This window comes from Trachypithecus francoisi, unplaced genomic scaffold (genome assembly GCF_009764315.1).
Source record: "Trachypithecus francoisi isolate TF-2019V2 unplaced genomic scaffold, Tfra_2.0 Lachesis_group10, whole genome shotgun sequence".
Taxonomy (NCBI): Eukaryota; Metazoa; Chordata; class Mammalia; order Primates; family Cercopithecidae; genus Trachypithecus; species Trachypithecus francoisi.
The window spans coordinates 121,189,258-121,216,557 of record NW_022681455.1 but is presented as its reverse complement, the minus strand read 5'-3'; the positions used below and the strand labels follow the sequence as shown (position 1 = coordinate 121,216,557).

Genomic DNA, 27,300 nt, shown 5'->3' with positions numbered 1-27,300 from the left:
ACGATGCAAGGGACTGGCTACCAGTGTGTGCTGGAATCAAGTATTGGGGTTTGGGTGCCTCTTTTGACATTTAAGAACTTGATTGACCTTGGGCAATCTGTGAAACTTCTCTATGCCTTAGTGTTCTTATCTGTAAAATGAGAATGTTGTGAGGATTTAATGTGCCTGTCACATAGTAAATGATCAACAAATGTTAGCTGTTGCTGCCTATGTTCTTCTTGCTATTTTTATTATTGATGGCCAGGCTGTGAGCCAAAGACAGACCTGTCTGGCTACAAAGCAGTGTCCTTTCTTCTGTACCTCACTGCCTTCTGGAAACAAGGGTGAGTAGGAAGTCAGGTTATTCCGTACTGTACTTTATCCCTTTTTTCTAGCATGTGTAGCTCCACCACTCCAGACGCTCTCGGACACCTGCAGTGCTGCTTCAGAAATGCATCAGCCTAGAGTCCAGGTGGCCCATTCTTTTTCTAGCCAATGACAGAGGCAGAGGCCAGTCACCAGGTGGAAATAAACTAAAGTCCCTGCTTCCCAGTGAGAGTGACACCTCAGTGTCTCTCTGTCCCCCAGAACTCCACCTCCTGACAGGCCCATCAGTACCCTGTCTTCCTAACTGGCCATATTGGAAGCTAGGGAGGGAGTGACCATGACCCCATTGCTCAGGGCCTCTGATTAGTGCTCACTTCCTGAGCTGGCTCCACTTCCTCCACTGTGTCTGATTAAAACAGCCAGGGGCGACCCAAATATAGCCCAAAATTGTTGGTTAAAATCTTTTTGGTTTCAGGCAACAGAAACCTACTCTGGTGGTGTATACAAAACAGAGAACTTATTGTAAGACCTCAGGGCTGCCACAGAGAATCCAAGTGCCAAAATGCAGCTGAGGACCCAGAAAACTGCAGGGAGCCCCTGGAATGAACACTGTACCTCTCATTCCATGTCATGATGCACAACTGCAGCATTCTTTTCTTCTTAGAACTGGCTTTCTCTGCTGCTTCCATGTGAAACACATGGCTACCCCCAACACCTGTGTTTTCATGCATAGTTCGAGCCACATGGAAATTTTCCTCTGACTGTCTTCCATATCTAAATACTAAGGAAACATCTCTCATTGGCCTCACCTAGACCACATCTTTACCACGGACCAACCAGATGAAATTGCATTTGGATATTAAACATCAATATGAATTCTAGTTGGGAATGTGGAAATGCTAACCAAATGACAAGGAAAGGGATTTACACAAAATTGTTCGCCACAGGATCACCACTCTATAAACCTATTAATATTTACAATTAAAGATGAGAGGAGGCCACAGTGAGATGCATTAAATGGCTTGTATTGTGGTAAACTTTTATTTTGCTGCCATTGCTATTATTAATAACAGTAATTGGCATCTATGCTGATCTGTATAGTTCAGAATTCAAGGCCGCTGTGGGTGGACATTCTTCACATTTGTAGACAGGAAAACTCAGGTTCAAAGTTGTTGACCCTGCTAATAAGTCATAGAGTCAGACCCCAGATCTCATGTTCTCTCAACTATATCGTATTGTTTCTCAAGTTGTAAAGTTGACCAAAGAGAGAGGATTTTAAAATCAATTCTGTATGTGGTGGGAGTGTTCCAGGCTGGTGACATCTACAGAGGGAGCCCCGAAACCATATGTGCTGAAGGGAAATACAGAATGGAGGTTCCCTGGGGTAAGAAGCCGGGAGGAAGTAAGAAGATTCAGTGTTATCTGCTATGGGTTCAAGGAATGGCTGGTGCATGGCTAACCCTCTATGTCAAATCTTGCGTAAGAAATGTACCAGAAAAGATTTGTGAACTTATGTAGTCCAAACTGTTCAGGCAATGCCTGAGTTTCCATGATTAGAGATGGTTTTGTATTACAGGAGTCATCTATCCCCATGATTCTCAGGATTGGAGAGACCAACTTATCTTTGTAAGTCCCGCATTGAAGATGTCATACCTCTCTGAAAGCTGTTAGGCCCCCACCTACGATCCATGTTTTCCTGTCTTTTTGTTTGTTGGTTTTGTTTTGAGACAGAGTTTCGCTCTTGTTGCCCAGGCTGGAGTGCAGTGGTTCACTGCAACCTCTGCCTCCTGGGTTCAAGCGATTCTCCTGCCTCAGCCTCCCGAGGAGCTGGGATTATAGGTGCCCGCCACCACACCCAGCTAATTTTTGTATTTTTAGTAGAGATGGGGTTTCACCACGTTGGCAGGGCTGGTAACTCCTGACCTCAGGTGATCCTTCTGCCTCAGCCTCCCAAAGTGCTGGGATTACAGGCGTGAGACACTGCGCCCGGCCTTTCTTGTCTTTTTCTTCAACAGAGAATATAAGACAAAATATTGGTTGAATGAATTTCTATACGCAATTCACCTACACGTGTGATCGTTTCCATTTCAAGGACATTACATTGTTTTCCAACATCAAAAGAGTGGAAATATTCTGCCCCATATCAAACACAAATTGGAGATAATTCTAATTTTTCAAAGACCAAGAGGGGAGACAAAATGTCCACCCTTAGTCTGTAGTAATTCTGGCTTTAGAAGAGAATAGGTAACGTATTTTAAAAGCCAGAACATACCCAGTGAGAGGGTCTGCTGGAGGCACTGCTCTGGAGATCTAGGCGGGTTCCCGTCCATCCCCTACTCGGATAGTCCAGCTGTTCAGAGATGAAGATTTGGGAGCTCATAATGCTAATGATGTGTAAATTCATTTTCAGCTATTTTATTAAGCTGGTCTTTCCAGGTTCATTATCATTAATATTTGTGGTTGGAATATGTTCCTCCAGAGACTGCAAATAGCTCTTCTATTGTTCAGGTGAAATTTATAGCAAGTTAGACTAAGAGGGAGCACTGTATGAGCCCAGGTTTGCATTTCCCCTAGGAACTGAAAGCTTTGCTGATGGTTTTGGATGGGTGTGAATCTTCAGTCTATAGGTCCAGCCATCTTGTAGCTATAGGTCATTAACTATGCTGTTATGAATCCAAGATGAATATCAAGTTGTAGGTGCCAGAATAGAGAGAGGTGTGGTGCAAACTTCCTGAGATCACATCCTCTTTTATTGTAACTGGCTCTGGCAAATTCTTCCTTTTGCTGCCACAGTTTCTGCCCCAACAAAGCCTCACAGTTTCCTCTGGATGCAAAGGTACAGGCAGGACTGTAATGCAACTACTGTGAGTTTCCTGCCCAGTGGGATGGAAGTGTCTTCCTCCCCTTAAGAGCCCACATAGAGTTCTGGCACTTGCAGCCGTGCCATCTGTACCTGCCAGAGATTTCACACGGCTATGTTGCAAATAGGGCTTGAAGTTTCTGGCCGTGTCAGGAGGAAGGAAGTGGCTTTACCACTCAGCCATGCATCTGATGACAAGCTCTGGGTGGGCAGGAAACTATGGGAAGAAGACAGATTTGGGTATTAGAATCAAATGTTATCTCTGGTACACTTTAAAATGAGCTACTCTGTGCCTCCTAAAAACAATTTTTGGGGATGGTATGGAGGGATCTCACAGGGGCATGAGCCCCTGATAGTGTCTTAAGTGCCAGTTCGATAGGCACAGCCAGACCAATACAAGTTCACATACCTGATGTCTTAAAGACACCTGACACCAGGCTCAGGTGAAATCCTCCCCTGTAAAACCAAAGGGTCAGATAGATGATCTCTATGGTTCTTTCCAGGTGTGAAAATTTGAGACTCTAAAAAGAGTGGATTTCCCTTCACTAGTGTATTTTCTTGTCATTTAGATTCTAGCAAGACCTTGTTTATGTTGCAAACTGTTAGCAGATGCTGAAGCTGTCCAGGGCTGAGTGAGTTCCATGTTACTCAGGCTTCACTAGGCTGAAAGAAGAGGTTGAGATGAAGGCAGTCACTCACCTGTGTTGAAGACCTGCTTTGCAGCTTCACTTCCTGTCATTACAGACTGTGTCTGGGCCCAGTCAGAGGGGCTTGTGGGGAATGGGGGGGCAGGTAGCACCGGGGTCTCTAGGGAGAGCAAATACAAACTGGATACCACCTAGAGGTCGTGAAGTGGAGAATAAGTTTCTAAGAACAGCTAAAAAATGAAAGAGACATGACAACCAAATGCAGCGTGTGATCCTTGATAGGCCCTTAGATTTTTTAAAAAAGCTATAAAGAGGCCGGGCGCGGTGGCTCAAGCCTGTAATCCCAGTACTTTGGGAGGCCGAGACAGGCGGATCATGAGGTCAGGAGATCGAGACCATCCTGGCTAACACGGTGAAACCCCGTCTCTACTAAAAAAATACAAAAAACTAGCCGGTGTGGTGGCGGGTGCCTGTAGTCCCAGCTACTTGGGAGGCTGAGGCAGGAGAATGGTGTGAACCCGGGAGGCGGAGCTTGCAGTGAGCTGAGATCCGGCCACTGCACTCCAGCCTGGGGGACAGAGCAAGACTCCATCTCAAAAAAAAAAAAAAGCTATAAAGAACGTTATTGGGACCACTGTGTCGTTTTGAATATGATTGCATGTTATGTGATGTTACTGCATTAATATTAAATTTCTTAAGTATGAAACTGGTGTGGTGGTTATTAAGAGGATTCTTTAATTTTGGAGAAATACCTGCGATTATAGTATATGCAGCTTTTATATGCTATGTGTGTGTGCATATATATCTATATATGTAATATGTACTTAGAGATGAAGCAAATATCATAAAATATTAACAGTTGTTGAATGTAGCTGAAGCTTGTATGCTGTTCCTTGTGCTATTCTTTCTAATCTTCCATAAGTCTGAAGTCTTTTAAAATAAAGAGTGTGGGAACGTGGCCCCAAAGGCAGCTATGTGCCATAGCGTAGCTTCCCTATCCTACAATCCTTCTGGGTTTATTCATCCTACAGGTTAAGGCGGACACACTCCTGTTATACTTTGGGCTCATTTCCTTATTTGCTCTGTTCTCTCTGTAGACAGAGTCAGCAACCTCCTTATAATTGTGTGGCTTGATGATGTGCAGAGTTGTCCCTAAAACTCGTTTATATGTGTATTAGACTACTCCTCCTCACTACCCAAGTAAGAGCCATTTTTGAGTGGTGGCAACAATGTCGGCAAAAGCAAGTATTTGTTGAATATTCACTGTGTGGCAGGCATTTTATCTGTATCAGCTCACCTGATCCTCATAAACAAGCCTTGGTTAGGTTTTCTTATCACCCTGTTTTATAAATAAGGCGATGAGGCTCCTAATGTTGACAAGCAGCAGAGCCAGAATTTGAAGAATCTAGGGCCAATGACTCTAAAACCTTCATTCCTGACCACGACTGAGCATGTCTCAGCCTGCAGCTGCATTGCAACTACCTGGAGAACATTTGCAAAACTGACATGTGCAGGCCTTGCTCCCAGGAGTACTGAGTTATACAGTGGGGCTCAGACATCTGTTGCATGCAAAGATTTGGCTGTTTGGCTTCAGTCTCCCTTGTCTCCCTCAGCCTTGGGTGAGTTTCATCCATGACCTGTCTCCTCTCCCATCACCACTTGGGAGAGTAAATCCCTTTAACCTTAGGGAATTGGTGTGGCTCTTCCTTTCTGCTGATACCACTGTCTGTCTGGGTTGGCTATGATAGTCTCACAGGGTGCAAATTAGGACCAGTGGTGTGGCTGCACTAATAAACTTACCAGGCATCATTCTCACACTTGGCTTCATGTGGAGCTGTGGCAGGAACTTAGGTGAAAGTACCTGTGGACCCTTGCATTGGGTAACCTGTGCCTCCTGACAAGAATCTTCTGGGAAAGGAGGACAGAGGCGCAAGGAGGAGGAGCAGGCTTCAGCTGTATCCGTAATGTTTAATTTCTTATTTTTTGGATGAATCTCAAGAGAATGATGCACAGGGAAAAAGTCAGTCCCTAAAGGTTACATACTGTATTTATTCCGTTTACTTTTTTTTTTTTTTTTTCTTTAGACAGAGTCTAACTCTGTTGTAGCTCAGGCTGGAGTGAAGTGGTACCATCTTGGCTCACTGCAACCTCCACCTCCCAGGTTCAAATGATTCTCCTGCCTCAGCCTCCCGAGTAGCTGGGATTACAGGCACGTGCCACCATGCCTGGCTAGTTTTTGTACTTTTAGTTGAGATGAGGTTTCACCATGTTGGCCAGGCTGGTCTCAAACTCCTGACCTCAGGTGATCTGCTTGCCTCGGCCTCCCAAAATGCTGAGATTACAGGTGGGAGCCACCGTGCCTGGCCTACATAATATTTTTGATATTAAAAAATTATATCAATGGAGGACAGCTGAGTGGCTGTCAGGGGTCAAGGGTTGGAGGGAGGTGCTACCAAAGGGCATCCGAGGAATCCTGCCAGGGATGGAAATATTCTGTATCTTGATGAGTCACTATCAATTTCCTGGTTGTGATACTGTCCTAGGGTTTTGGAGGATGTTGCTACAGGGGGAAATTGTATAAAGGGCACACAGAATCACTATATTATTTCTAAAAATTTCACATGAAACTTCAGTTATCTCAAAATGCAAAGTTTAGTTGGAAAAAAAGAGGATATAAAGCAAATGTGGCAAAATGTTAACATCTCTTCTTTGTGGGTTTGGGGTGCATAGAAATCTGTTAGATTTGTTGGCCGGGCGCGGTGGCTCAAGCCTGTAATCCCAGCACTTTGGGAGGCTGAGACGGGTGGATCACGAGGTCAGGAGATCGAGACCATCCTGGTCTACACGGTGAAACCCCGTCTCTACTAAAAAATACAAAAAAAAACTAGCCGGGCGAGATGGCGGGCGCCTGTAGTCCCAGCTACTCGGGAGGCTGAGGCAGGAGAATGGCGTAAACCCAGGAGGTGGAGCTTGCAGTGAGCCGAGATCACGCCACTGCACTCCAGCCTGGGCGACAGAGCTAGACTCCGTCTCAAAAAAAAAAAAAAAAAAGAAATCTGTTAGATTTGTTATATTATTTTCATGATTTTCTGAATGTTTGCAACATCCAGTAAAAATCAAACCCTCTGGAGTTACGTACTCAGCCTTATATGTATGAAACCTTGCCTAAGACTCTTTCCTGGCCCCCTCAGACTGGTGTGCTAGAAGCACAAGTACGAGGGATGGAGGAGCTGCTTAAGTTGGCACTGGCCCCAGTGGGAACCATGCTTCTGACTCCCTGCTGTCCTCATTTAACCTGGGAAACCGTTGAACACTCTTTGAGTATTGGGACTTTCTATTCTCCGTATAGCTCCCACAGTGCTCTACTGAATCTCCTTGGTCTACCACAGAAATGGGTGAAATTCTACTTCTGTACTTGGTGACAGCTACTTCTAGACTAAAAGAATTGTCACAAGGAGCGCTGTCTTATTAGAATCCTTGGTTTTGTGTATTATAAGACAATAGAGACGTATATACCAGAATTCATTTATTGTATCACTAAAGTACAACTTCACAATATAATCAAAAGGGACTAAATGAGACATGCAGAACAGTTTAGATGTAGAAATAGAAAAGAATGTTTGAAGGGTCAGTTAGATTGAAATAGAATTTTAATAATCATGAGAGAGCCAAGTGTTTCTAACCCAGTGTCGCTTAGGCAGCCTTGGCCATCACAGGTCTATTCACATGGATTCTGAATGACGATCAGAAGATATTCCTTATCTACGGAGAGATGGACAAAATCAATTCACCCTTAATTTAAATTTAATCAAGGAATATTTCAACTAGACTGCTTTTCTCTTCAAAACATCACATGGACCTTGTGTAGACAGATGGTTTCCCACCCTGGCTGCACATCAGAATTACCTGTTGAGCCTTTAGAAAATACCCATTTCCTAGGGCCTCAGAGATTCTGATTTCATTGGTTTGGGGTGGAGTTGCAGGGATGGAAAGATTTTTAAAAAGTCCTCCAAGTGATTTAATGTGTAGCTAGGGTGAGGACACTGGTGTAGAAAAAAACTTCATTTAGTTTATAGGCAATTCTGATGTGATGGATTTGCTATAGAGGTTTGTTCTAGATTAGTTTAGTGGCATAGGTCCCATGGTACAGTCATTTTGTAACATTGTGAACCTAATTCCTTCAGGGAAAGGAATGTTTCTGTGGCTACCCTTCTGGTAGACCTGGGAGATGTACTTTCCCCACAGGGAGGGTTTAAGAACCTACAGGCCTTGGGTTCACTGCCTACTTTATCTGCAGGACAGGGAACATTTCTCCCATTCTGCAGAGTCTGTATGCTAAGTTTGCTGCAAATGAGACCTACATTTTCGAAATTTTTTCATTACTAATAATAAACGCAAACGGGCAAAATTCAACCTGTTCTAAAGTCATGGGTCATATTAATTGCTAATTTCATAGAATTTTTAGGTTGGGATTTTTACATTCAAACATCATTTTGTAATAGAAGAATGTTGTTTTATATTGCATACTAAAATATATACTTCCCATTCATAGAAACAAGGCTTTTCATCTAGCAAAGCAGAAAGATGATTTAACCAGGAAATGAAATGCCAAATTACCTGGAGCTACCATGATTTCATGTTTCTTTGATCTGATCCTAAGAAAAGTCAGGTCGTTCTGAGGATCAATGTCACGAACTGTACTTTTGGCTTTCATTGTCAGGTGATGAAGAAGGCCTGCGTATTGAACAGTTGTTGAGTTGTCCAAGGTTGTTCGGATGGGTATACCTATTATGAAATTTAATTTTGGTTAATACTTTTTCGGACTAGAAAAGTAATATGTACATTGTGGAAGTACTGGAAAACACTGATAATTGTAAAGAGGAGGAAAAAGTTATGGCTTATCCCTCTCTGGTAACAATTTTAGTTTATTTCCCTCCAAACTTTTTGTCTCTATGTAGATTTTTAAGTATAGTTGTGTGACACTATATTTACAAATTTGACTGTTGCTTTTTTCTTCAAGAAAATTATAAAATACGAGTTGTCCTTGTTGACAGTGTCATCAATATTATTTTTAATAACTGCATACTTTACTATTTTATGGACATAAAATACAATCCATCTCCTATTGTTTGGTCATTTTGTACCTTATATTTTTTATAGCTAATGGGGTGATGATGAACGTTTTTGTGTATAAATCTTTCAGAAGCTGTTAACTGACTACTTGAGTACTAAGTTAACATATTTTTAGATGAAATGCACTCCCCCGAACATCTTGTCTACAGTGAGTCTGCTTTGAAGTGCTTGATCTGTGACATGGTGTTAGTCTTCTTCCCTGAGGCCAGAAACATAAAGGGATATCACCACACATGCTAAAGGATACATCAAAAGGGACTCCTCACACCGTATTTTGCAAACCTTAAATTTTATGTTAGAAAATATGGTAATAAGGATATTGTAGTTTTGCTATGCATTCCCTGGTTTGCACTCATTTTTGGTTTAAACACTATTAAATTTGGCTACTTGTGTGCTCCATTGTTTGTTTGTTTGTTTTGAGACGGAGTCTCAGTCTCGCTGTCGTAGGCCCAGGCTGGAGTCCAATGGCAGGATCTCTGCTCATTGCAACCTCTGCCTCCTGGGTTCCAGCACTTCTTCTCCGTCAGCTTTCCGAGTAGCTGGAGTAGCTGAGACTGCAGGCACCCACCACCACCCCTGGCTAATTGCTGTATTTTTAGTAGAGACAGGGTTTCACCATGTTGGCTAGGCTGAAACCCTGACCTCAGGTGATTCACCCGCCTCATGTCTCCCAAAGTGCTGGGATTACAGGCGTGAGCCACCATGCCCAGCATGCTCTATTGTTCTGTTACACAAGTTTAAAACAGAAACTATTAACTGGAAAATTCTAGCCAGAAGAATATGCAAGTGTAATTCAATTCAGTTGAAATCAATCTAACTCAACTCGGAACACCCAGCATTAATGCCTAGTATGTACCAGGTACTGTGGTAGGTATTTTACATATATCGTATCTAATCAGAGATAGCCTTCATATTATTTTGAGAAGAACTAGATAGCCAGAGAATTCCAGGGATTTGATTTGCAATGTGCTTTTATTTTAGGAGGAGATATGAAGGTGAATTTGGGATTGCTATCAAATTCCTTAGGTATCTGTATTAAGGGCACTCAAGAAATGAGCCTAACGTGGCTCCTGGTTTCCTTCAGAGAATGTAGCTCCAGAGACTATTAAACAAGAAGAGCACTTTCAAGAGTGGAATAGTGTTACAAACTTAGGATTTTACCAGGTTTTCATAAAAATCTTCAAGACCATCAATTTTGACTTTGAAAAGACTGATTTCTCTTTCTTTTAAGATAACTGCTGTGTCCAGAATGTTTTGCTAAACAGTATGAGGATAATATTTACAGGAAAACCTATTCAATAAATAAAGCATCATAAAAACCTTGCTAATCTTTTATTATGATTTGTTGGCCACTTTTTCCCTGGAAGGCAGTCAGCTGTCTTGCATACCTGAAGGTCACAAAGCATGGATCTTTAACAAGCACGAAATGGAAATGTAGCAACACTCAACCTTTGATGGGTACTTTTTGACGAGCAGTTTTATTTTGCATCCTAAGTAGTGACTACCTACTAAGGGTGCAACGCTCAGTAGCAAAACAAGAAATACAACCAGAATAAGTTATTTAAAATGTAGGTGACAGGATTATGAATCAGATGCTCAGGTCTATTTAGTTAGTCTGTTCATGATCCAAGTCAATAAATAAAACAGCTAGCCTTTTTGAATAATAAGTGTGCACAGTGGAAACACATGGAGTTTTTCATATCTGCCATACACACTTGGAAAAAATCAATCAACAACTATTTATTGAACTCTTGCTTGGCACCATGTGAGGTAATTAAAAAATAATTTATTGAGAAGTAATTTTAGCACATGGTACAAAATTTACCCACTTCCCTTCTGAGAAACAACTACTGGTTTCTTAGGCGCCTTCTAGAGACATTCTAGGTCTATTCAAGAATGTATGTGTTTGAGTTTGTAATCTTCATTTTAATGATACCATTCTCTATTTCATACCTTGATTTTTAAATTTAATACTCTTTGGAAATTCTGATTCTGTACATGTAAGTCACTTATATTAATGACTGAATAACAGTCTTGTTGAATAGATGTTTTGTAATATACTTAATATGTCCTACTGATGAGCATTTAGGCTGTTCTCAATCTTTGACTTTTGTAAAGAAGGCTACTTAATATGTCCTTGGTCATCTCATTTCACATTTGTATATATGTGTAGGATAAATTCCTAAAATGAAGCTCTTAGAACAAAGAGCATATGTATTCTAAAATTTGATGGCACTACTTTACTACTCTCTATGATCCTAGTAAACCAGCACCCGTTATTTCAATTTGTCATCTTCAACTGCACATTTGTGCTTTGGTTGATAGATTATATTTCAAAATAAAAGGAATTGGCTGGATGGCTGTTACAATCTAATGAAACTCAAATGATAGATTGTTAGAAATGTCAGGAATATTTAAAATTAAGAGCCTGTAGAAATCAGACTTATGTACATAAAAAAATATGACAGATCTGACTGCCTGGGGGACAAATATACATATTTGCCAGTATCTAATTCAATGATCAGCGTTGCAATATTATAAACAACGAATGGTTTTATAAATGAGAAACCAATGCTAACAAAAATCTGCTCTAATTAAAATATGTAGCATTGGGCTAAACTGGGAAGACTACTTTACTGTCTTCAATAGGAAGTCTATGTTTCAGTAACAGTGAAACTGAAGGACTATATTTAACATGGCATATGATGATATCTAAATGAATAAGCATGGTAGAAGTCTGACCTAACCACAAATATAATCTGAAAATGCTAAAATGATTTGCCTAGAATTAGTAGACCACAACTGCTAGTAGAAAATAGTAATACATAAAACATTATCTTAGCTAAATATTTTGGTATTAAATTTCATGGGACTTCCCAAAGCTGAAAAGCTACAAAGCTGCACTGTAATAAATGACACTTTCATCTAAAATTGAGTAGGTTGTTGAAACTGAGTCTTTTATCACATTCTGGTCACATAGTTTACACCATAATTAATAAATATCCTTGTCATATACTCTGGTTATTAATAATCCAACCATAAAAATAAGCCCCTTATTTATATTTTAGGGAAAACAGGTTAATTTGGCTTTCAGGTAAAAACTCTTAAGTACCCAGAAACCTTGAAAAGTGTCCTGAATTCTAATATAAACTTACCCTAGTAGAGGTTAATTAGAAGTTAATGGGTATTGAAAATAATATTTTGTTGCCTTCGGATAAGAGAAGTGTCGGCCGGGCGCAGTGGCTCAAGCCTGTAATCCCAGCACTTTGGGAGGCCGAGACGGGCGGATCACGAGGTCAGGAGATCGAGACCATCCTGGCTAACACGGTGAAACCCCGTCTCTACTAAAAAATACAAAAAAAAAACTAGCCGGGCGAGGTGGCGGGCGCCTGTAGTCCCAGCTACTCGGGAGGCTGAGGCAGGAGAATGGCGTGAACCCGGGAGGCGGAGCTTGCAGTGAGCTGAGATCCGGCCACTGTACTCCAGCCTGGGCGACAGAGCGAGACTCCGTCTCAAAAAAAAAAAAAAAAAAAAAAAAAAGAGAAGTGTTAATTGAGGAACCTCAGGAAAATAAAGTGAAAATCACTTTTCGTCTCACTACTCAGGGTGATCACTGTAACATATCCCTACTCTTCCTTCTCTATTTATTTGAAGTGTATGTGTGCACCTGACCATAGATAGGATTAGAATGCGCTGGTGACCGCTTTGTTCTCTGCTTTTTTCATCTAATACTGTGAGTAGTTTCCCCAGACCCTAAATAGTCTTCAACCTTTTAAATAGAGTAATGTTCATCAAGTAAATATTATATAGTTACTTTAAAAATTCCTCTACTGTTAGGATACATTTATTTACTTACTTGTTCTATTTATGTATTTATTGCTATTACATATGATGCCTCAGTGAGTATCCTCATACCTAAATATTTTTGTCATCACTCTTTAGGATAAATTGCTAGGAGTAAAATTGTAGATCAAAGGGGGTGAATATTTTTCAGATGTTTGACGCATATCACCAGGATTACCTACTTTAGACCAAGATCTTCCAAAGAATAACACTAGATGACTGGTTCTGGGTGTCACAGGTGAATGTACCTGTAACAGGGTTGAAGAGTGTCCCCCTAGACCCCCCAGATCCCCAAATTCAGTCCAACATAAACCTCAGAAGGTGGCCTTATTTGGAAACAGGGTGTTTGCAGATGTAATTAGTTAAGATGAGGTCACACTGGATTCGGGTAGGCCCTAATCCAATAACTGGGGTTCTTATAATGAAACAGACAAGAGACACAAAGATGAGAATGCCACATCATGATGGGGGTGGAGATTGGAGTGATGTGCCTATAGGCCAAGGAACACTAAAGATTGACAACTATTAGAAGCTAGGAAGAGGTAAGGAATGATCCTTCCATAGTGTCTTCAGAGGAAGCATGAGCCTGCGGACATCTTGATTTCAACGTCTAACCTCCAGAACTGGAAGAGAATACGTCTCTGTTGTTTTAAGTTACCAGGCATGTTGTAGTTTGTTACTGCAGCCAAAGGAAACTAATGAACCACCTCTATGAAATCACATGGACGACTCATCTTCGGAGCCGTGGCAGAGTGTATGCAAATACCTGGAAATAAAATCAGTGCAACCAGATCCATGTACTAGGGCTGAAATGGTTCCTGGAAATATTCTGCATAGTTCTTGACTTACCTGTAAGGCAGATCTTAAATCCTCTCTTGCCCTGATTATTCAAGCTCGAAAATTTATTATGTTCTATTATCTCTCTCACTCATTCGGCCTTGAGTTACTGGTTATAAAATTAATCAATTGCTTTATCTGTATAAATGAATTAAAAAACCCGACATTCTCGTAACTATTTAATTACTATTAAGTGTTGGGTATTATGCCAAGCACTCAACAATTATTGTCTCATTTAATGATCAAAACCACCAGTAAAATAGGTTATTGTCCATTCTTAGTGGTAAGGAGCTGTAGTTCACAATTTAAGCAGACTTTCAGTTGGTAGTTGCTCAATAAATATTTACTGATGGATTTTTCCAAGGCACTGAATTGGTAATGGACCAATTCCATGGTTGCACCACAAATTATGTAAAGTAGCTACTCTTATTTTAACTAATGCTCTGGAATTTCTGGCACCCCTTGTCCTTACAAGTGTCTGAATTAGCAATGAAACCAGCAGGAACTCTTAAGACGTTGCCACCGTAGCTGAGCATGGAGCAATGTGCCAAAGTAATGTGCCAAAGTAAATGTGATGTGGATTCTTAACAAGGATTGTGCAGCAAGAGCAAGTTTTTGGTAAGTCTACAGATTTCATAGTTGGAAATGTATAGGCTCTTCTTATACTACATCCACAAAGAGTACATTATAAATGATATCATTAATTCTCAAAGATTTTTAAATAAAATATGTTCAAGGAACACATTCCACTTAAAATAAAGACTGAAATTCTGTATGGTTAATAATGTTGAAACAAAAACAAACTACCAACAACGATATTCTCCCTATCTTCTATATGATAGTTTTTTTTGGCACTTCTGAAATATTGGAAGAGAATTACCAAAGCTTTAAAAAGTAAACAATGTATAGTGCTTCTTAGGAGTATACAGACATTTTTAGACATGTCTTATTCATATTTATGTCCCCAGATCTTAGCAGAGTGTTATATATATATATATGGACTAACACAGCAAACAGGTTCCTGGTTGGCTTCTGCATGTCAAGAAGATAGCCTGTGATATATTTACCTTCTGCATTTACAACCATAGTTCCAATAACCCCTTTATGGCTCTGGATCCTCTTTAAGGTTTCTTCCACCTCTGCCTGAAAGAGACCAGGAAGATAATTAACCAAAAGGGCCCTGTGGTAACTCCAAACCTAAGGAGAATAATGTTTGGAAAGATACCTACTCCCCATCTCCATAACCTAAGGTGCCGAGTGTGATAATCTCAGATTTTTAAAAGACAGCTTTGAAATTGTCAAGTCCCACATAAATATACCTATATAAGACCTTGTGGTTACAATCCTGATAAATCTCAGTAAGAAAGACAGCTTTCTGCCTCACAGGAGTTCACTCCATATTTATCTATTTCCATTTACTAGAACATTATTCTTTACATTGCATGGCAATTTATCTCAAATTATCTTTCATTCATTGACCCTGCTATACTCAAATGAAAATTCCTTTTCTACATTATAGTGCTTTAGATATTTATAGAGCTATATCATGGCCTCCCTATGTCTAAAAGCAGTCCTTATTGAGAAATCTTATTTTCATTACTGTGACCTCATCAGTTCAGATGATTAAATTTAAAGGATATTCTATAAAAAACAAAGTATTCCAGGATTCTAGGATTTTCTTGATAACTATAGCTTGCATCTCAGTGCAAGCTGAATGTTCAACTATGAATGATTATTCTGGAATCTATTATTGTGTTTTAAACTCATTTGGAATCTTATGTGTAGACTGTATTGTATGTTTTCTTCCCCTCTAGAAAAGTCAAAGTCAAGAACTATCTTTTCCAAACCTGCAAATTGTTCAAGACTGAGCAATCTCTGGATATTCTGAGTTCAAACAGTATTCTGCAAATTCTCTTGATGAGGGTTTGCTATATTCTTTTTTCCTCAGTATTGCATGGGTGAACATTATGTTACTTCAAGATAGTTTTCCTTTGCACTTGGTATGAGCATGAGCACTTATTTTCTCTATTTCAGCATCATAGCCAATGTTAACTTTAGGCATTTTTATACTAGATTCATTATTCTTACCATTATGAATGCCATGTATATTATTTATCTAAGTGTTCTTTAAATTATCTCACTGCTAAAAGTTTAAATAAATGCATTTTAAAAGGAAACCATATATCACTACCACAGATGGAAACTTGATGTTATTCCTCATAAATAGAAATAACTGTAAAACAAACAAAATGAACAAAATGAAGAGACAGCGTATCATAAAATTCTACTGCAATGAAAGCTCTGAGCCTGAGGCCTGCTCTTTAGATGAAAAATGGAAACTTCCAAATGACAGTGGTATTAAGGACCTAATAGTAACAGAAATTTTCTCCTGTATGTAGTCTGAAGGTTGAACAAAAAGGAAGAGGAATAACTTTCTCACGATGTGATTCATTCTTATTTAGCATTTCTGGGCCATCTTATGTAGCAACGAATGTTTGCATCTCACTTTGAGAAACACTGCACTAAACCGTAAACGCTGAACAGGGGATCAATAATTTACTGCATTTTGGGCAATCTTTAAGACGATGTCCACAGCTTCGTGAAGCCACTGTGTCCTCATTTATCTTTCTCCCTGTTACTTATCTCCCAAACTCCTTTCTTTTCTTCCCCTGGCCTTTCCATTTCTCCACCCAGTTGTTTCTCGTCTCATGATTTCTCAGTGCTCCTAGTATAATTTCTTAATCCCCATCTCCAATCCCCGTTTCATTCCTCTCTTAACGACCTTTGCTTTCCACAGTTTCTACTTTTTTTCCTTCTTTTTTTGGGGGGGGGGGCGAGTCTCCCATCACTTACTTCCTTTTTCTTTATTTCCCTTTCTTCTTTTACAGTATCTTCCCTTCTCACCCTTGCATTCCCTTGCTTTCCCTGTCCCACCTCTTCCTTCTCTGTAAGGGTCTGATTTTTTTCCTTTCCATCTCGGCCTCCCGTCCCGTCTTTGGAAACTTTCCTGGCTCCCCGGATTTCTCACTCCCCTGAGCATTCTTCATCCTCTCGATCTCTCTCTTTCCTTTCTCAACATCACCCCTCCCTATGTACCACCCCCGCGAAATCAATTCCCAAGACAGCTTTCACTCATCTAGACATCTTCTTCCCCCTTTCCAAGGTATCCCTCTCGCCCCTCCAAGAAAATCCTGGAGCCACCAGTCTCCGCCGCGGCCCCTGGACCGTGCGTGCCTGGGGAGGCCCCAGGAGCCGGGCAGCGAAGGTCCTTGCCGGTAGGCGTCCTTCGAGTGCCGGGGCGTAGACGGAGACCCTAGATTTACCATCGCGGAGGCAGCGAAACTCTGGGCTCAGGCTGGCGGCACAGACTCCCGGGATGTCAACAACGCTACCAGCCGTAGCTAGGAGACAAAGGAGGAAGTGGCCCCCGGAAGCTTCGGGGCCACGCCTGCGTGCTCGCGGACCGGCTTTTCCGCCCTGACCGTGCTCCTGATGCCTCCCGGCCGCCGTAGGCGAAGGTTCGCGGAAGCGGCGAGCAGGCGCTCACCTGAGGTTCGCCCAAGCCTGGGGCGGTGGGGCCGGGTAGGGAAGAGGGAAGTGGGTCAGGCTCCCGGTCTGTGTTCGTCCATTCATTCATTCGTTGAGGCACGAATTAATGTAATAGCCACTCATTCGTTCAAGAACTGCTGATTCACCACCCACCAGGTGCCAGGGAGGACAAAATGCACCAAAAAGTACCGGAAGCAGTAATGTCCACGTGTGATATTTGCCTTGGAGCAAGTAAACAGGGAACAGGGCCATCTGACTCAGGGGTTGGGCTGCTCTAGGGGTTTGGCGATAGTCTTAGCTGCCTATGACCTTCCATTAGTACTGCCCTGTACAGGGCAGATAATGTTCGCTCCCCTCCCAGTAGTTTTTATATTGAAGAAAAATATATCAGAGCATCAAATAGTACAATCTTATGTATTTAAAAAAAATTAATGTATATCTGTCTACTCCAAGATCAGTAAACACAGTTTCACATTTTATATTCTCACCTAGTTATAACACCCTCTTCCTGTTCTCAACTCCCTTGAAGAGTTGCTACTTGTCAGTATTTCTGTTAGTTGTCAGTATCCATTAGGATCTGTATTTTTGCCATTGTAAATATCAACAGTTATGAGTTACTAAAAAATTGCAAGTGGTAGTTCCGGAGGTTCTATACATTGCCGTAGAAGAGCATTCCATTGGGTATTTAAGGAACTGTTGGAGGAAACACATTAAAGATCAGTTAGGGATGGTCAGAAATCACTTGACTTTTTGAGGGACATTGATAATATCCTTATAGCCTAGGAGGAAAAGAGCCACTATTGTACGAAGAAGCACAGCAGGAAGATTTTATGGCTGCAGTCGTGTTATGACTTGCTGGGGTTAGAGGAGGGCAAATATTGATGACAAAATACAAGCTGTAAGTTGGGAATGCATCTTCATAGGGATCATGCCATAACAACTTCCTGTAATACCGATTCTGTGCATCCATTTCCAGAAAGTAGTCTCACACTAGACAAGGCATGCATCATACTAGGAATGTCAACTGGATTCTGAATGGGCCGTGTTAGGCATGCTCTGGGACAGTTTTGAATTCATTGGCAGGCTTGGACTCGATGATCCATTTCAACTCCAAATCTGTCATTTTATTATATTAACTACAGAAATACTCTGAGAATCTGTAGTTCTGCTCTAATTTTTGTTGAGGTGTGGGTGATTCTGATTACTGTAATTCTCTCCTTTTTTTCTCTCCAAGAAATTTGTATATCTCAGAAAGCCAGTTCACTATTAGTAGCCAAAGAGTCCCACTTGATTCTCAACACCTGGTACTCCAACAAAGTTGATTTGGAAAGGGCTGCTAGAGCCGTGGGGAAGGAGTCTGAATCTGGTGTGTGCATGTGCATGTGTGTGCTTGTGTGTGTATGCGTGCATGTGTGTACAGTTCTGGCTCTTACCTGATTGACTGTAGCTACCATTTTGCAGTAATACAAATAGAGGTCTTTAGAGAAGTACTGGCTGAGTTGAAGACTGATTCTTGGGCTCTCTGGGTGTTTCTGATCAAGGAGCTTCCTACTTGATTGTGTAGCTATTTGTTTTTCTTACAAAAATCAGTGACAGTGCACCATGTCTGATATGTCAGTCAGCTATAATGAAGGAACCCACTGCATATGCATGGAGTGTGGATTTCCTCGTTCCTGGAGTCAGGGTGTCAAGCTCATTCAATCGCTGACAGCTGTAATTAGAGCAAAAACCGTTTCTACCATGAAAGGCACTGACAGGAGAACCCAACTGCTCAAAGAGAAATAAGAAGTAGCCAAACTGACTTCCAACCAACGGTCAGATTTGACTCTGTGCACAGGAAATCAATGAGAACTTGAGCCATTTTCCCCTTATCAATTTTTCACTTCTAATTATTTCTTGGAGGTAGCTTGGTTTAATTTTTATGCCTTTTTTGGACCTATAATGAATGTCCAGAGCTGTGCTATATAAAGTGTCTGCAATGCCTGACATGTTTCCTACCCCATCCTCAATATATGTGAATTCCTCTTTTACCATCTCCTTCTCCCATCCCCTCAGCTTTTCTTTTGACTCACAATAAGTGCTAAATAACTTTGAACTTAAGTGAAAATATTAATGAGTATTTCAAAAAATATTAACGAATAATACTTTTTACAAGTACTCTGACTTAACCCCAAAAGTGATACATGCAGAGACCAAGTCCACAATTTTTCATATATAATTTTGTTAGAAGGAGATGATTTTCTTCTGAGAGTCTCTCTTGCTCTTTGATACTTTGCTACTGCTCTCTGGTTAGCTTGAAGAAATCCAGATAACTTAATGATCTTGAGTTTTTTCTTGGCATTTTCTGTACCACCCCATATAGCTATCTTTGGCATTCCTGGCGGTTGGCAAATATTATGAACTGGGCCGTGGAATAAATTTTGTGCCCCTTCTCTCATAAGATAAAGCATTGTTTGTCATTTAACAGAACTTCTTCTGGTATTCTGCTGGTTTCCCTCCTGAAAATAGACACTACATTCTTCTAACATGTTCACAGGCCAGGCGTGGTGGCTTACATCTGTAACCCCAGCATTTTGGGAGCTGAGGCAGGAGGATTGCTTAAGGCCTGGAGTTTGAGAGCAGCCTGGGCAACAAAGCAAGACATCATTTATACTAAAAATTTAAAAAAAAAGAAATTGCTGGACATGGTGTTGCATACCTGTAGTCCCAGCTACTTGGGAGGCTGAGGCAAGAGGATTGCTTGAGCCTGGGAGTTTGAGGTTGCAGTGAGCCACAATCACACCACTCTCTCCAGCCTGGGTGACAGAGTGAGACTTGTCTCAAATAAAAAAAGTACAATAAAATAATAAAATACTCCTTAATACTAGGGCATAATTAGAAGGTGCCAGTAATATCAATAAGTATTTCCTAAAACTGACCCAATGTCATAGAATTGCAGTATTATAGATTTAAAGTTTCAGAAAATCAGTCATTTTCTTCTTATTAGGCTAAGACACCCTCTGGGGTGACTCCCTTCAAGACCTAAGTGTAATAGAAGTATTTGCTTTCCATAAGGGAATCCTCCTTGTTGGAATTAAGTGTTTTCCTAGAGCACAGGATTTGGAGTTGGGTGCAGGTGGGGTTGACATTTCTAGGCATGTTTCCTTGAATAAAATAAACAGAGCATCAGCTTCTTCATTTGTAAAGGAAGAAAGATAGTATCTACCTTAGAAGGTTGATATGTGAGGTTTAACTATTATGTGAGTGAATGTCTGGCTCATACCAGGTGACCAGTGTGGATCATTTAACCATGTTTCTTTCTTCTGTCTTTTCCATTCTTTGGTTCATCTTTTCTTCTTCCCTCCACTCCTTTCCTCCTTCTCATCTTTAACCTTTCTTGCCCATTTCCTTTCCCTATTTCCTTCCTGTCTCTCTTCTTCACTATCCTCTCCTCAACCTCTCTTCCTTCTTCCCCTCCTTAGGAAGAATCTCCATAATTGGTATTGTTGACGTTCTCACTAAAGAACAACTTTCCCTTTCTCTTCGTACACAACTTGTTATTAATTTAGAACCTTCATCCGTTTCATCTACCTCTAATCTCATTTTAACGTAATTCCTGTTTTTATACTTCTAGCTCCAGCAAGCAGTTCCCATCTTGGTGTACTGCACATAGTAGGTATTCTCAGTGTCTTATGGTTGAGGGTAAACTGTAAATATTTCCTGGTCGATTAACTTTGTTCAAAGAAGAAGTAAGGAAGGGCTGAGGGGAGCAATACTATTTCATGCGCTTTATGTACCTCTCCTTTTCTCAGATAATCCAGTCCTGAGGTCTCTGATCCATTTAGTTTCAAAATTACTTTGGTAAGTATAACACATAAAAAAGTAAGGTGCACCAAACAAATGTACAGTGGGTGAGTTACTATGAAGTGAACAGCTAAACCCCCAAACCAGATTAAAATAAATAGAACACTGTTCACACCCAAGAAACTTCTACTTGGCCAATCCCAATCATTATGGCCACTCTCCCTGTAAGTTAGTTATCTGACTTCTAACAGCATGATTTAGTTTGCCTCATTTAAAATGATTCAAGTGGAACTACCTGGTATGTAACCTTTTGTTTTGGGCACAATTTTCCTCAGTATTATGTGTATGATAGTCATCTATGTTGTGTGCAGTTGTGGTTTCTTCATTTTTATTGCTCTGTAGTACTCACTTGTAAGAAAACACTACAGTTTATTTATACTTTTACTGTTGAAAGATATTTTGGTTGTTTCTAGGTTCTGACTTATTCTGAATAATGCTGCCAAAGCATTCTTTCATGTGTCACTTGATGCACATAGGCATGCATTTGTTTCAGGTATATATATATATATGCAGGAGTGGATTTGCTGGGTCATAGTGTATGATCCATTATCACGCATTGTCAAACTGTTTTCAACTGTGGTTGTGCCAGTGTACCAATGTACCTAAAGTGTAGTGCAAGATAATTTCTTTTGGTCTACAGCCTTGCCAATAATTAATATTGTCATACTTTTAGGTTTTAGCCACTCTGGTATATGTAAACTAGTGTCTCATGTGGTTTTAATTTGCATCTCCTTGATTACTGGTGAGATTGGTCACTTTTTCCCCCACATAATTATTGACTTTTTTTTTTATTTTGTGTGTGTGTGTGTGTGTGTGTGTGCGCGCGCACATGTGCACGTGTGTTCCCTGTGGTGCAAGATTTTTGATGGTTATATGTATATGTCTACCTTTACATAAATACCTACAGCTACATCTATATCTATCTATTACAAATCTGTTCTACTCTGTGGCTCCCATTTTATTCTCTTAATTATGTCTCTCAGGTTGTGCATATGTATATGGACACTTGGTGTGTAGCATAAGTGGAGCTGCAGACCAGTGGGGGAAGCGTGATTTCTTTTCAATATGTCACTGTATCAGTTTTATATCCATGAGAAAATAAATGAAACATCTTCATTACCTTGGGCTAGGGAAAGCTTTCTTAAGCAAGACAGCAAAGTACTAATCCCATAAAAAGTATTGATTACTAGAATACATAACAATTAAGAAATTAGAGGTATGTTTGTCCTAATAAGAAGACAATGGTTGATTTTCTGAAACTTTATAACACTGCAATTCTATGACATTGGGTCAGTTATGGGAAATACTTATTGATATCACTGGCATCCTCTAATTATGCCCTAAAAATTACCCAATCTTAGGTATTCCTTTATAGCAACACAAACCAGACTAATACAGGGACCTTATTCTCTGACCAGAGGGGCTTTGGTTTCAAGAGTGTGTGGCAAACTTCACTGTTTTTTTCTGTGTTCTCTTACCACTGGACCTCGACACAGATTCAATTACAGAGTGTGGCAGAGTTGGGTGAAGTCTCAGCATTCTGGTCTGAGGACTAACAAGGAAAGCCCCAGAGAATTTGAAAGTATCAGGGGGTTCACAGTGAGGGAATTGCTAAGGAAGGCAACCCCATGAAGTTGTTTTTGGACTCCCAGACTTATCCCTGAGTGAGTATATGTGTTTCTGATCCGAGACAGTATATCAAAGACTTTAAGAATAGAACTGTGGTATAGACCACTGCACAAGTCCGAGACTGCTGACTCGGTAGAATAAACATGGATCAGATCCAAATATTTCTTCAAATTCTTGGAAAGTGGAACCTACATTGAAACCATAAGCCACAGAAGGCTGGTCAGAGCTTGGAGCCAGAACAAAATTGGATTGATTTCTGGCACAAACAAAAATACCAACATTCTTTATGGGATTTAAATAAAACTCAGCATTTCATTACCTAATATTCAAAGTGTTCAGTGTACAACCCCAAGTTGTTGACATACAAAAGTCCAGAAAAAAACTTTTTTAAGAAAAGAGAATCAATTGACTCTCTTGTGATGTGAGATGACACAGATTTTAGAATTATCTGGCAAAGACTTTAACTATAATCAAAGTAGTCCAGGAAGTAAGGACAAACATTCTTGAAACAAATGGAAAGATAGAAAATCTCAGGTGGGAAATATATGATGTAAAGATGGAGCAAGTGGAGGTTTTAGAACTGACAAAATAACAAACGAAAACCTCCCTGGGTGAGCTAAAGAGCATACTGGAGATATTAGAGGAAAGAGTCAATGAACTTGAAAATAGATCAAAAGACTCTTCCTATACTCCATTATGGCGGATCAAGGTGAAAAGGAGAACCCCATGCGGGAACTTCGCATCCGCAAGCTCTGTCTCAACATCTGTGTTGGGGAGAGTGGAGACAGACTGACTCGAGCAGCCAAGGTTTTGGAGCAGCTCACAGGGCAAACCCCTGTGTTTTCCAAAGCTAGATACACTGTCAGGTCCTTTGGCATCCGGAGAAATGAAAAGATTGCTGTCCACTGCACAGTTCGAGGGGCCAAGGCAGAAGAAATCTTGGAGAAGGGTCTAAAGGTGCGGGAGTATGAGTTAAGAAAAAACAACTTCTCAGATACTGGAAACTTTGGTTTTGGGATCCAGGAACACATCGATCTGGGTATCAAGTATGACCCAAGCATTGGTATCTACGGCCTGGACTTCTATGTGGTGCTGGGTAGGCCAGGTTTCAGCATCGCAGACAAGAAGCGCAGGACAGGCTGCATTGGGGCCAAACACAGAATCAGCAAAGAGGAGGCCATGCGCTGGTTCCAGCAGAAGTATGATGGGATCATCCTTCCTGGCAAATAAATTCCCGTTTCTATCCAAAAGACCAATAAAAAGTTTTCAGTGAAATGTAAAAAAAAAAAAAAAAAAAAAAAAAAGAAAATAGATCAAAAGAAACTATCCAATATGAGCAAAAGAGAGGAAAAGCAAACCCTCAAGGAACTGTGAAAAATCTCCAAAATCTCAGATTTGTCATCAGTGTCTCAGAGGGAGAAGAGAAACAGGGCAGTGCAGAAAAAAATTTGAATAAGTAATAGTTAAATTTTAAAAATATATCTTAAAAGATACAAATCTGTAGATTCACGGAGCTCAATGAATCCCAAAAAGGGGAACAAAACAAAAATGAATTTATATCCAATACATCATAATCAAAATGCTAAAATCTGAAGACAAAAATTTGAAAGCAGTCGGAGAAAAATGAAGTATATTTATAGAGAAATGATTTTGATTTACACAGGAATGATTCCTGGTCATAAACTTTGGAGGGGAACTATCTGTTTAAAGAGCTAAGAGAAAATATTGTCGATCCAATTTTCTATATACAGCAAAAATACCCTAATAAAAGGAGAAATAAAGATTTTTTTTTTTCGTCGGAGTCTCGCTCTGCCGCCCAGGCTGGAGTGCAGTGGCGCGATCTCGGCTCACTGCAAGCTCCGCCTCCCGGGTTCATGCCATTCTCCTGCCTCAGCCTCCTGAATAGCTGGGACTACAGGCGCCCGCCACCGCGCCCGGCTAGTTTTTTTGGTATTTTCAGTAGAGACGGGGTGTCACCGTGTTAGCGAGGATAGTCTCAATCTCCTGAGCTCATAATCCACCCGCCTCGGCCTCCCAAAGTGCTGGGATTACAGGTGTGAGCCACCATGCCCGGCCAAAACGTTATTAGATGAAGGAAAACTTAGTGCCAGCCAAACATGCACTAAAAAAACGTTAAATGAACTTCTTAAGACAGAAGTGAAATGATGGGAGAGGGAAACATGCAACATCGGAAATGAAGGAAGAAGAAACTAAAAATATCTGGGTAACTATAATAGACTAGGGGTCAGCAAACTATAGCCCAGGTGCCAAATTCAGCTCACCATCTATTTTGATTAATATAATTTCATTGAAACACAGTTATGCTCATTTGGCTATGTGTTGTCTTTGGCTGTTTTCACTCTATAAGCACAGAGTTGAATAGTTGTGACAGACAGTGTATGGTCTGCAAAGCCTAAAATATTTACTATCTGGCCCTCAGCAGAAAAAGTTTGCTGAATCCTGTAATAGGCTGTTACTCGCTTGAACTCTTTAAAATGTGTTTGATGGTTGCCAAAGATTATAGCATTGTTTAGGGTTTTGAAAGTATGTAAATGTAATATATAAGGTAACTACGAAGTAAAGGGAGGGTAAAGAGACCAATCTGAGAGTAAGTTTCCTACATTTCAATTGAAGTGGTTAGGTATTGGTTCTAAGTAGATTGTGGAAAATGAGCTATATAATCTCTTGGGCAACCAATAAGAAAAACTACAAACTGATATAGTAAAAAGGCAAAGTAGATAAATTATCATATGAAAATTTGTTTGGGCAACCCAAAAGGGAAAAGGGCAAACAGTAGAATGGTAAATAGATGGAACAATCAATCCCGATACATCAATAATTACATTACATATACATCACATAAGCAGACTGATTAAAAGAGGTTATCAGAATGAATTAAGAAACCAAAAATGATCAGCGATTTCTGTTTCTGTAAAGATGAAGTAGACATGCTTCTCCCTATTCTTTCCCCTAATTATACGTAATAACTCTGAAGATTATATATACAAATGGTAGAGATTGAGATAGCCAGACAGATTGGCTAGGGACGTAGGGATCGAAGGAATGACATGCTTATAAGTTACTGGAGTATTCTTTTTGTCACATATATCCTAGACTAAGATACCTTGCACAAGGAGCTGGCAGCCCAGAAATGTAAACAGGCACAGAAATTTTTAAAAAATCCCAACAAAAGCCTACCTTTTCTAGCCAAAGGATCAACATACGTCCAGCCTAAAAAGATGGAAACTCTCAGAAAACAACCACTCTACTCCATCCAACCACCATACAAAAAAACCATCAATGCCCAAGAGGAGAATATAGATTTCCATTCTCATATTGCCATAATTCCCTCCATCCTCTGACATATCCTTTTCAAGTGCCCAGAGAATACATACAACAAGATAGGCCGCATCCTGGACTGTAAGACAAACCTTAACAAATTTAAAAGAATGGAAATTATACAGTGTGTTCTCAGACTACAGTGGATTCAGGATAGAAATCAATAACAGAAAGATAATGGGAATATCTGCAAACACCTGAAAACTAGCCAACACATTTCCAAGTAATTCTAATTTAAAGAGGAGGTCTCAAGAGAAATTTTTTAAAATACAATGAACTGAAAGACAATGACATACGATGTATTAAATTTGTGGAACCCAACTAAAGTAGTTATAAGAGGGAAAATTATAGCACTACATGCTCTCATTAGAAAAAATGAGAAGTCTTAATCTGAACTCTCACTTCAAGAAACTTAGAAAAGAAGAGCAAAATAAATTGATTTCGTATTTAAAAGTTCCCTGTATTTGGGTTCTCTAGAGGGACAAAACTAGTAGGTTAGATGTATATATAAAGGGGAGTTAAGAAGTATGGGGTCACATCATCCCAAGTTGAGATCTCACAATAGGCCGTTTGCAAGCTGAGGAGCAGGGAAGCCAGTCAGAGTCCCAAAGCTGAAGAATTGGAGTCTGAAGTTCAAGGGCAAGAAGCATCCAGTGTGGGAGAAAGATGTAGGCCAGAAGACTAAACCAGTCTTGTCTTTCCGCGCTCTTCTCCTTGCTTTTATTCTGGCCATGCTGGCAGCTGATTAGATGGTGCCCACCCAGACTGAGGGTGGGTCTGCCTCTCCCAGTCCACTGACCTAATGTTAATCTCCTTTGGCAACACCCTCACAGACATACCCAGGAACAATACTTTGCATCCTTCAATCCAATCAAGTTGACACTCAATGTTAACCATCTCAAGTCCACCCCTTGTCAACTTCAACCCGTACACGTCTCCTAAAAATCATACATAATCTTCAAATAAAGACAGTAATAAGGTCATAATTATGCCTAACACAATACAGCTATCCTTTGATGGGAAATGCATCAATCCCCAACCCAAATGCTATTACATAAAGTTAACAATACTTAAATGCTGATGTGAAGTCAATAAATCTTATGTCACATGATGAAGGACAAAGAAAGGAAATAAAATGAGTACTAAGAAAATATCTTTCTTAGTACAAGTATATACATGCACAAACATGTTCTTAACAAAATAAGGAGAAAATACTCATGACAATTACAGTCCTCATTTCCACAACTGGCCACATGGTCATAGCTGGTATTGGTGACTAACAGACTAAAACATTCCCCAAAAGAAATCTCCGCT

At 40.3% G+C, this 27,300-nt stretch overlaps 2 protein-coding genes and 1 long non-coding RNA gene across 10 annotated transcripts in view; 2 read left to right on the top strand and 1 right to left on the bottom strand.

The window, feature by feature from the left end:
• Positions 1-1,343: 1,343 nt before the first annotated feature.
• On the bottom strand, positions 1,344-17,343 carry DYNLRB2 (dynein light chain roadblock-type 2). 6 transcript variants are annotated; one of them, XM_033219096.1, is made up of 5 exons: positions 17,174-17,343; positions 14,694-14,769; positions 8,431-8,598; positions 3,866-3,973; positions 1,344-1,487 (listed from the first exon to the last, which is right to left on the bottom strand). In XM_033219096.1, the coding sequence occupies exons 1-5, from the start codon at positions 17,261-17,263 to the stop codon at positions 1,390-1,392; spliced, it is 540 nt and encodes a 179-aa protein (XP_033074987.1). In that variant the 5' UTR covers positions 17,264-17,343; the 3' UTR covers positions 1,344-1,389. The 6 variants fall into 6 exon arrangements, with proteins under 6 accessions (XP_033074987.1, XP_033074988.1, XP_033074989.1 ...); XM_033219097.1 differs by having other exon boundaries at positions 1,344-1,484; XM_033219098.1 differs by lacking the exon at positions 17,174-17,343 and adding an exon at positions 16,950-17,104 and having other exon boundaries at positions 1,367-1,487.
• LOC117088097 overlaps positions 17,069-27,300 on the top strand; it is a 338,602-nt gene continuing 328,370 nt past the window's right edge. The window contains exon 1 of one of the 3 annotated variants that reach the window (XR_004439001.1): positions 17,069-17,178. This is a non-coding gene — a long non-coding RNA (uncharacterized LOC117088097). The remainder of the gene's footprint in view (positions 17,179-27,300) is intronic. The other 2 variants (XR_004439000.1, XR_004438999.1) reach the window with 2 other exon arrangements.
• On the top strand, positions 23,318-23,951 carry LOC117088096 (60S ribosomal protein L11-like). Its single transcript, XM_033219102.1, has one exon. The coding sequence runs from the start codon at positions 23,344-23,346 to the stop codon at positions 23,875-23,877; it is 534 nt and encodes a 177-aa protein (XP_033074993.1). The 5' UTR covers positions 23,318-23,343; the 3' UTR covers positions 23,878-23,951.

Bases quoted from the DNA above. Each gene is read 5' to 3' on its own strand.
- DYNLRB2 (XM_033219096.1), bottom strand. From the start codon at position 17,263: ATGAATGAATGGACGAACACAGACCGGGAGCCTGACCCACTTCCCTCT. The intron at 8,599-14,693 runs GTAAATATATCA...ATTTCATAATAG, and splicing joins TATGGTTGTAAATGCAGAAG to GTATACCCATCCGAACAACC. The intron at 1,488-3,865 runs GTGAGTGACTGC...ATGACTTATTAG, and splicing joins AAAGCAGGTCTTCAACACAG to CAGGGTCAACAACTTTGAAC.
- LOC117088096 (XM_033219102.1), top strand. From the start codon at position 23,344: ATGGCGGATCAAGGTGAAAAGGAGAACCCCATGCGGGAACTTCGCATC.